This window comes from Acomys minous (genome assembly GCF_964271855.1).
Source record: "Acomys minous genome assembly, chromosome: 5".
NCBI lineage: Eukaryota > Metazoa > Chordata > Mammalia > Rodentia > Muridae > Acomys > Acomys minous.
The window spans coordinates 96,798,362-96,808,853 of record NC_140494.1 but is presented as its reverse complement, the minus strand read 5'-3'; the positions used below and the strand labels follow the sequence as shown (position 1 = coordinate 96,808,853).

Below are 10,492 nucleotides of genomic sequence, written 5' to 3'. Positions count from 1 at the left end.
CAGGACTGACGTAAACTCAAAGCTAACCAATAGCATAGATGGGCGGGGCTCCAAGGGCGCTAGCTACCTATAGCGTGGATGGGTGGGGCCTTGCTGGCTCATTGGTGCATTCACGTCAATTCACTGTGGCGCGCAGCGATGACTAGAGAGACAGATTCGGCCTCCCGGGCACACCAGGCTGCAAGAAACCGGGCTCTTTAAGGCCATGTTTCGCAGAGTCCTGCGTCTTGGCTTAGGCCCAGGCTTCCCAAACCGAGGGTTACGCACACGCAGAGGAGGCTTTACTCTGGGTAAAGCTGAAGGCAGCAAAGAGTATATATAGTGGTTCTGGGATACCCAAAACCTCCATATGTGTGACCTTCAAGATTCGACACGCTGCCTCATTCTGGCAGGACAGGGAGTTAGCTAGGGAAAGGGGTAGGCTTGCCTGCCAGAGATTAAAGAGCCAGGGCAGGTGTATGAATCTTAAGGAGGCACTTTCTCAGCGGACAAGATATATATAAATGGATGCTTGCTGGTGGTAATCAATATTAAGGAGGTGCCTGGCTTTAGAAGGCTGTGCAGTGTGGAGTATTCTAGGGGTTCCTTGGGCCTGGGATACCTGAGTGGAGCTAACTGTCCATGTGAATATCCGAGAATGGGGCTCAGGAGGGAGAGAGGTCCGCGGGAGGTAAATGTAAGTCATCTAGCTTGTCGAGAAATTTTTAGGAAGTTGCCTCTTTCAGTACTTCAGAAGATACATGATAGTGGGGCCTGATGGGGGCAAAGACCAAACAGCAAAGCCACCACGGTACTGCTGCGTGTGAGCTGATCTTATGAGGAAGGATGGCACGGGACAGGTGCCAACCCCGAGTGTCTATTCAGCTCACCTTTTCCCGTGCCCATCCTCCAACCTCACACCACGTGGAAAGGAAACCTAAGTCCAGCTAACTGTAAACTATGTCCTGCAGACTGGGATGCAAAGGTGTCTGAGTTTAAGAAGAAGATTGAGTCCATCCTGCCTGGAAAGAAGTGGGAGGTGCTGTATGACACCAGCCACCTGCCCCCAGAACAGTCAGATGTGGTCATCGTAGGAGGCGGGATCCTTGGCCTGTCGGTGGCCTTCTGGCTGAAGAAGCTGGAGAGTAGACGAGGTGCCATTCGGGTGCTGGTGGTGGAACAGGACCACACGGTGAGGTCAGGGAGTAGGGTAGCCATCTTACTGAGGACACAGCCTGTAGAATTCTGAAGGGCGGGGACTGTGCTTTGGACTTTGGAGCTTGAGAAATAGTCTCAGATTCTTCCTCCCTCAAAGAAAACCCTTGGCAATAACATTGTTTGGTTGGGGGGTTGAGGATGAGGCTTTGTCAGTGTTGTTTAAATCTCTTTGGTAGCAGGGTCTTAAAATACATAGCTGAGGCTGGCCTTGAGCTCAACATCGTCCTGTCTCAGCCTCCCAAGTGCTGGGGTTACAGGTGTGCTTCAGCACATTTGCCTAGACTTTTCCTTATAAAAGCAGATTCTACAGCGATTGTGCTTCCATGTCTGAAGGTCTGTCCAAGACAGCTTGTGTTTGCACTACTTATTAGTGCAAACAGCTACCGCTGTCTTCTTTTAGGCTCAACTGTTTATGAGTTTTGTTGTTCTTGTTTGCTGTTGGCAGTTAGGTGCAAATCTCATGTCTATCTTCATTACATCCTTCCGGTTTTTATAAATTAGCTGTCAAAGGTTAACTTCCTACCCGTGGGTTTCCAATATGTCCAACCCTATAAAGACAACTGACCTCTGCTCAGTGCATCTGCCATGGATGATTTAAAACACTATGTTTATCTTTGAGCTGTGGGTTGACTTGCATACAGGTTTACCCAGCCTTCCTTGAAAACGGGATTCCCTTTTAAGTTTAGATGTATAACTGCTAGTTTGCATTGCAGGATTCCATTATGAATGACATCCTGACAGTCTACCTCAGTTGTTTTTGTGTGTGTGTGTGTTTTTTCCACAGTATTCACGAGCTTCCTCCACAGGGTATTCTGTGGGTGGGATTTGGCAACAATTTTCTGTGCCTGAGAATGTCCAACTCTCCCGCTTTTCAATCAACTTTCTACGGAACATAAATGTATGTACAGTAAGATTTGAAGGGCTGGGGTGGAGGCCCCTTCTTTATCCTAAAGAACAGGAGCCCAGCTTGCAAGGGGAACAGGAAGTAGTTTGTCAGCGCCAACAAACCATTGGGATCCTTGACTGTCTTCCAGTGTTGGTGCCTAGAGAAGGGTTGGTCCTGATCTGGGCCACTGACCCTGGGAGCTGTAGTGAGAAGGCCAGGGAGGCTCCCCTTTATGTCAGCCTCTTTAGAAAACAGTTTCTCTTTGCACACAGGAGTACTTGGGTGTGGTGGATGCTCCTCCTGTCGACCTCCAGTTCAACCCCTCAGGCTGTCTCTTGCTAGCTTCAGAAAAGGATGCTGCCACCTTGGAAAACAATGTGAAAATGCAAAGGTAGGTCCCCAGAACTGCCCTAAGCTGCTTCTTGGCTTCACATGCTTGGTGAGCCCCTGTAACAAGTTAAGAATAGGGAAGCTGAAGGTGATGTCACAGGAATCTCCTCTTCAGTAGCACATATTATCAGAAAGATGGGTCTATTCAAACCTTCAAGGCCCCATGAGGAATACTATACCCCAGCCGTGGACAGAATGTGGCTCCTACACTTAGCAGATCATAACACCCATATAAGATATCTCCCAAACCTAAAAAGCCAGAGTCTCTAGGGATTGGCCAGCGGATTGATCTTCTAACAAGAATCCTAATTTAGGACTCAGCAAAGTTCTCTCTATCAAGGGCCAGACCATAAATATTGTAGGTTTTACTTGTCATTTTGTCTCTGTTACAACTTGTCTGCTCTGCCACTATAATGCAAGAGCAGCCACAGAAAAAGAATGCAGATACTTGATGTGACCCATCTATAAAAGGAGGCAGCAGGTTGCGTGTAGGTTTGAAAAAGTCCGAGGTCTGCATTTGGGCATCTTTGTGATCCGTTATGCACAGGCTGTCTTCCGCTGTGCTATAAATCTCACTAGGCACATCAGATAAATGTTCGAAGATGACAACTCATTTAATCAGAGCATCCCATTTTATATGAGGGGAAACTATGGCAAGAAGATCTAGTAAAGCTGGCATTGTGACTCAGTTTACACTAGACACTGGATCATAGGAGTGTTTCTTGACACTTTCATTCCCTAGCCAGTAAGTGCTCCAGAGGAGACAATCAATATGAGAGATAAGGTTGTACTAGGCAGCAGAGAAGAAAGTGTTTTTCAGGAGTCCGTGGAACGTGGCTCCTCACCGTGTTGTGAATGGAGGTGGAGTAGGTTGGGGCAAGAAGGACTTGAGGGTACTGAAGGGAGACAGTGTAGAGAAGGAAAAATGAGCCTTCACGTTGAGCAGTCAGGAGAGATGAGGTCATGTGAGGCAGAGCAGAGCTATGAGTGAGCTGGACTTCCCTCTCCTGGAGTTGGGGTCCTTGCCTCCTGTCTGAAAACTCTCCTTAACACATTAACTGAGATGCACATGTTTCTGTTAGGCAGGAAGGAGCCAAAGTCTCTCTGATATCTCCTGAGCAACTGCAGAACAAGTTTCCTTGGATAAACGTGGAAGGAGTGGCTCTGGCGTCTTACGGTGAGGCTCGCCTGCAGAGCACGTGGCTCTCTTTCCCTACAGAGGGGGAGTGAAGAGCTCTGAGGGTTGGAAGTCTCGATGTGCCAGCTCCACACTGAAGGAGGACCGTTTTCCTCCTGAGCAACAGAGTCTTCCGCAGACCTTCAGCATGACGGGACTCCAGTACAGTTGGTCAAGATGACCTTCCCTGCTTCTAAAGCCCCGAAACACTCTGTGGGCTATACAGTAGGAAAAGGAGGCTCCCAGTGGTTCATGAGTTTTCTTTTTCCTTATGTCAGGGTTGGAGGACGAAGGTTGGTTTGATGCTTGGTCTCTGCTCTCTGGTCTTCGTCGAAAGGTCCAGTCAATGGGAGTCTTTTTCTGCCAAGGAGAGGTGACACGTGAGTCCCAAATCTTGTTCCCTCTCTTTAAGTCTTGCACCCAGAAGCAGGCCTAGAAGCAGCTCAACTTTTTCCTCCTTACACTGCCCTGTTCTTGGGTAGCCAAGTTCATTTTGGTTTCTTCACCTGAGTGTTTGTGGGAAAGCACTCATCCTTCCTGTGTTCTTTCCTTGAGAAACCAGGAATGTAGCTGTTAAGAGTGCTGGCCTAGGTTATAACCCCAGAATCACAGAATCTGGGCACAATGCTACATGCCTGTAATCCCTGAACTCTGGAGCTACAGGCAGGAGAATCAGAAGTTCTAGGTAATCCTCCACCAAATAGCAAGTCTGAGGCCAGTCATGATACCTGGAACATGGAACCCTTTTTTTTTGTTGTTGTTCTTGTTTTTTCTTTCTTTCTTTTTTAAGATTTATTTATTTATTTATTTATTTTGTATACAATGTTCTGCCTGCATGTACACCTTCAGGCCAGAAGCAGGCATCAGATCACATTATAAATGGTTGTGAGCCACCATGTGGTTGCTGGGAATTGAACTCAGGACCTCTGGAAGAGCAGCCAGTGCTCTCAACCTCTGAGCCATCTCTCCAGACCCAGAACCCTTTTTAAAAAAGAAACCAGTGTGACTCCATTTTCCTAAAGGGGTGTGTGTGTGTGTGTCTGTCTGTCTGTCATTTCTTAATTACTGTTATATTGCTTTGAAGAGACACCATGACCAAGGCAACTCTTATGCAAGAAAGAATTTAATTAAGGGCTTGCTTACTGCTTCAGATGGTTAGTCCGTCATGATTATGGTGGGGAACATGGTGGCAAGCAGACAGGCATGGTGCTGGAGAGGTGGCTAAGAACCATATCTGATCCACAGGCAGCAGGCAGCGAGAGAAAAACAGGCAGACACACACACACAGACACACTCACTGGGCCTACTGTGGGTTTTTGAAACCTCAAAACCCATGCTCAGAAGCACACCTCATCCAACAAGGACACATCTCCCAGCACCTCCTAATCCTCCCCAAACAGTCCGTCAGCTGAGGACTAGGCATGCAAATATATGAGCCTACAGGGCCCTTCTCACTCAACCCATCATTCATTCATTCATTCATTCATTCATTCTCTCTGTCTCTCTCTCTCTCTCTGTGTGTGTGTGTGTGTGTGTGTGTGTGTGTGTGTTGATGGGAACATTGTGTGTGTGTGTGTCTGTGTGTCTGCTGATAGGAACACTGGGAATAGAACTCAGAGTCTCATGCATGTTAACCATCTACTCTACCACTGAACTAACCCTTCCTGAAAGGCTTTTTTTTTTTTTTAATTTCTTTCCTGTAGGTTTCATCACTTCATCTAACCAAATGGAGACCCCAAATGGGGAGCAGGTGGTCATGAGTAGGATCCACAATGTCCATGTAAGTCCCGAATTCAGTGTGCTCCTTACTACAGTGGAGGGCAAGAAAGGTGATAATCTGCCCAGATGTAGGTCTGCTGCCTGATTCACAGTACTGATAAAGTTAGGCTCAGGAGGAAATAAACCTCTTAGGGTTAGCCGGGCATGGTGGTGTACACCTTTAATCCCAGCACTTGGAAGGCAGAGGCAGACAGATCGCTGTGAGTTCACAAGTCCAGGGCTACACAGAGAAACCCTGTTTCAAAAAAACCCTTTAAAAACAAATAACCAAAACTCTCAGGGTCCCTTGTGCTCTACATCCGCAACCCATCCTCCTTCCTCTCACCCTCTGGTGCCTACAGGTGAAAATGGACAAGAGCCTAGAGTATCAGCCGGTGGAGTGTGCTATAGTGATCAATGCCGCAGGAGCCTGGTCTGGGCAAATTGCAGAGCTGGCTGGTATTGGGAAGGGACTTCCTGGCACCCTCCAGGGCACCAAGCTACCTGTGGAGCCAAGGAAAAGGTAGGTACCCTCAGGGCAGCTGAGGATGAGAAAGAAACGATAAAAAAATTTAAGATGTATTTGTCTGTGTGTGCATGTGTGTGGTGTGGGCAGAGGGTTGGTGAGTGTTATTCCTGCAATGTCATAACTCCCATGATCATGACAGGTATGTGCACTTATGGCACTGCCCACAGGGACCAGGTCTGGAGACACCGTTGGTTGCCGACATCAATGGAGTCTATTTCCGACGGGAAGGATTGGGCAGCAACTACCTAGGTGGCTACAGCCCCACTGAGGTAAATTAAGTTGCAAGGAGACATAGACAAAGTGCCACTAAAGAGGCAAGCCTTTTGGTAGGGAGAGGGCTATGCTGGCATCGGGGTTAGAATTGGAACCCTTAATCCCAGCACTTGGGAGGCAGAGGCAGGTAGATCCTGTGAGTTCAAGGCCAGCCTGGTCTACAAAGTGAGTCCAGGACAGCCAAAGCTATACAGAGAAACTCTGTCTTGAAAAACAAAGGAAAAAAAAAAAGAATTGGAATCCACTGAAGGGATTGATCATAGCAATCAGATCTTGGTTTGCCCTCATATTCCAAGCAGTATAAAAACCTTGCCTCCATGTCTCACTTAGGAAGAAGAACCAGACCCAGCAAATCTGGAAGTGGACCATGATTTCTTTCAGAACAAAGTGTGGCCCCATTTGGTCCAGAGGGTGCCATCTTTCAAGACTCTGAAGGTAACTAACGAATGAGTGTTCCTGTTAGGGTCTGAGTACCAAACAGGATGGATGACAAATGGACATCTTAGTCCCTTTGCCCTGTCTTGTTCCCTCCACCTAAGGATTGCTAAGGAATCTGTTAGATCGATCCATCCCATGAGCCCTTTAGTAGATGAACCCAAGGAGGGTGTGAGTTGAGCATGTCTGTGGCTTTGCCAAGAACCTCCGCATCTTTTGCACCTGCAGGTACAGAGAGCCTGGGCTGGCTATTATGACTACAACACTTTTGACCAGAATGGCGTGGTAGGCCCCCACCCACTAGTTGTCAACATGTATTTTGCTACGGGCTTCAGTGGTCGTGGGCTTCAGCATGCACCAGGCATTGGCCGAGCTGTAGCTGAAATGATACTAGAGGGCCAATTCAAAACCATCGACATGAGCCCCTTCCTCTTCACCCGCTTCTACTTAGGAGAGAAGTTACAGGAGTACAATATCCTCTGACGTGACAGCTCTTCTCTGGGCCTCACCAGCCGGGGTATCACCTTGTCTCACTTTGGCTATAGTCACTGACCGAGTCTTCCCCAGGACTATGCCAGTGCTACATCCTTTTCCTCACCATCTTCTAAGCCAGGCCACTCTTCCCCAAGGTCTCTAGACATGGGATGAGCACAGGTACAAGGACCCAGGCCAATGGAAAGTGATGAAGTGGGACCCTAGGACTGAATATAGCTTAGGCTCATGCTGCTATCCAAAATAGTTCAGTTGGCATCCTGGCAGAGGGCCCAGGACGGGCCTCCTTCCTAGTGCTGATGCAGAGAAATGAGTCTCTGACTCTGGCCAGAGCCAAGGCACACAGCATCCTAGGATAACCTGACCCAAATGTATTGACTTGTTGTTTACCTATTCTTCAATCAATATATATATGATTAACCTCTTCATTGTGGTCTTATGTTCTTTCTACTTTTCTTATGATAGAAGCTTTTGAAGTATCATGCCATTGAAAAGACAGCCTCAGCCAGGTGGTGGTGGTGCACTCTTTTAATCCCAGCACTCGGGGTGGAGGCAGAAGCAGGCAGATCTCTGAGTTTGAGGTCAGCCTGGCCTACAGAGTGAGTTCCAGGACAACCAGGGCTACACAGAGAAACCCCATCTCAGAAAAAGAAAGAAAGGGGGGGGGGGGCGGAAGGGAGGGAGAGAGACAGAGAGAAAGAGCAGCCTCATACTCTTGGGAGTGCTTCTTAAATCCTCTGTGGGAGGCATCTAGTTTGCAAGCTAGCATCCCCTGTTCCTGCATTCTACAGGAACAATGGTTCTAGAGGAGAGAAATGGGATTGTTCACTTAGTCAACTTTTATAAAGCCTCAGCTTCTAGCTACCAACATTCAGTCTATAGCAGGATTCAAAGTGGCATTCTGACTGGATCATAGAGCTTTGGAAAGAAGAGGAGCCAGGGTGTGAAGAGCCACGCTGACAAGATTGGATTTCATCTCAGCAGCAGCCCAGCAGAAGAGTTTTAAATAGGGAAGCAACATGATCAGAGTTTCCTTTTAGAAATCTCCCTCTGGCTAAGGGTGCAGCAAGTGGTGGAGTGCTTGCTTAGCAGTGGACGGCCCTGGCTTTGACCCTCAGCACCAACACAAGAGGGGAGCTAGGGGAAGACACTGGTTCCCTTGTAGGGAACAGGTTCTAGGTAAAGGCCATGCCAGTCCATTTAGCAGGTAACAGTCATGGTGGGAAGCACGTGGAGCAGTGTGACATGACAGTGGCACCATGAAATGGAGTCAGTATTTCCCAGGTTGGTAGCTGAACAGCCAGATGGGTACCATGTTTCGTATAGAAATGACTCAGGGAGAACAGGGAAATGAGTGGTCCAGCGTGGTACAAGCTCAGAGTGCCTGAGGGAGGTGTAATGGGTGATTGGACTAATTGGGGTGGGCAGTCTGGCTTGTAGACAGGTGATAGAACAGCAGCATCAAAGGAGAGCAGAGTGCTAGGGACAGCACAGAAAACGTGCAGAGACCCACTGATGTCTAGAGAAAATGAGTTCTGAAGAAGTGGGCCGTGAGGCAGGGAAATTTTAATAGTATGGAATCATGAAAACCAAGAAGTAGGCACCAGAATGAAATGTCACATGCCGGGGAGTGCAGTTTAAGGCGTAGGCTACAGAAGATAGTGAACTAGCATAGAGCTTACTGGGGAAATGGCTTCATCAAAAGTCCTTTGGAACAAATGAAAAGTAAAAGACAGAAGTAGACTTCATACAGGGGTGGGGACAGGAGAGGAGATGGGCCAGCTGGAAACATGAGGTGGTGAGCAATAGAAAAGTCACCAGAAGGTAATGCCGCAAGATTAGAAGGGACTTGTCAGGAACATAGTGGACTGGCTTTGGCCGCTGAAAAGACAGGCCAGAAAATTGGTTAACCCTGATGGTAGCTCTTCAGGTTTCCCATAATGACTTCACCACAGCCATCAGGCTAAGGGTCCAAAGAGTAGATGCTATATGCCTCTAATCCCAGCACTCGGGAGGCAGAGGCAGGCAGATCTCTGTGAGTTCAAGGCCAGCCTGGTCTACAAAGAGAGTTCGAGAACAGCCAAGGCTACACAGAGAAACCCTGTCTCAGGCAGGCAGGGGAGGCGGGGGGGGGGGGGTGGCGGGACACTAATTAATGCTTAAGGAATCCTCTACCATGGGCAAATGATTGCACCTGTCTTGCCATTTAAACTGTGTGAAGGGCTGGAGCAAGCCCTCTTCTTGGAAGCTGAAGAGTCAGCCAGCGTGGCATATATAGCATGGAGGAACAAGAGAGATCCTGCCTCGACAAGGTGGAAGAAGAGAACCAACTTCCAAAAGCTGTCCTCTGACCTACGCACATAATGTTAAATTTGTTAATATTTTTATAATAAAAATGATGTTAAATTTTTTATTCTGTTTGTGAGTATATGCTAAGTATGTGGGTTGGGGAGGTAGTGGAGGCCAGAGGGCCTGATTCCTCTTCCCCAAGTTGGAGTTACAGGGAATTGGGAGCCACCTGATGTGAGAACTGGGAATCAACTCAGGTCCTCTGGAAGAGTAGCAGATACTCTTAACTACTCTTTAGTCTCAATTTTTTTTAGAAGGCTTTTCTGGCTAGGTAGAGTGGCCCAAGCCTGTAGTCACAGAACTTGGAGGCAAAAAGATCAGAAAAGTTTAATGTCATTTTAATTACAAGTTTCAGGTTAGCCTAGGCTATTGGAGACTCTCTCTTTAAAAAAAGGAGGGGCGGGGGAGGCTTTCCTAACAGAATGCAGAAATGAGCCTGGCTATTTTTTTGCAAGAGGCATTTTTTTTTTAAAACAAGCATGGTGGGCAGAGGCAGAAGGGAGAAGCAGAAATGTCCTCACCAAAGAGCAAAAGCATTCACCAAGTGGGCAATGGCTAGGTGTCCAGCTGCCGGGGTAGGGGAGTGGCACAGGATGGGGATGGGACAGCTCTTTCCCTAAAGGGAATAAGAGATGGTTTATTCCTGAGCCATACTTCAAGTATGGCCATGGCCCAGGCACACAGACTTAGGTTACTCCAAATTACATGTTTCGATGTGGAAGCACCTTACAAAGTTTTAAAGTTTTACAAAACGTAGTCATAAATCAAGCCAAGTGTAAAATACATTGGTGGCACATGCCTTTAATCCCAGCACTCAGGAGGCAGAGGCAAGAGGATCTCTATGAGTTTGAGGCCAGCCTGGTCTGCAAAGAGAGGCCAGGACAGCCAGGGCTGTCTGGGAGGGGGAAGGGGAAGAGGATGGTGGGTGCATCCGAGAGGCAGTTACCTCAAGATGGGAGAAACTTTCCTATTGAACTACGATGTTATCTGATGATGTCCTTAGCTT

General features: G+C 47.8%; 1 protein-coding gene across 1 annotated transcript; it reads left to right on the top strand.

Moving 5' to 3' along the window:
• The first annotated feature begins 110 nt into the window (after window positions 1-110).
• Window positions 111-7,565, top strand: FOXRED1 (FAD dependent oxidoreductase domain containing 1). The gene is made up of 11 exons (XM_084784213.1): window positions 111-290; window positions 951-1,171; window positions 1,982-2,095; window positions 2,356-2,474; window positions 3,556-3,650; window positions 3,929-4,030; window positions 5,354-5,430; window positions 5,771-5,931; window positions 6,077-6,206; window positions 6,541-6,645; window positions 6,874-7,565. The coding sequence occupies exons 1-11, from the start codon at window positions 206-208 to the stop codon at window positions 7,126-7,128; spliced, it is 1,464 nt and encodes a 487-aa protein (XP_084640339.1). The 5' UTR covers window positions 111-205; the 3' UTR covers window positions 7,129-7,565.
• The last annotated feature ends 2,927 nt before the right edge of the window (window positions 7,566-10,492 follow it).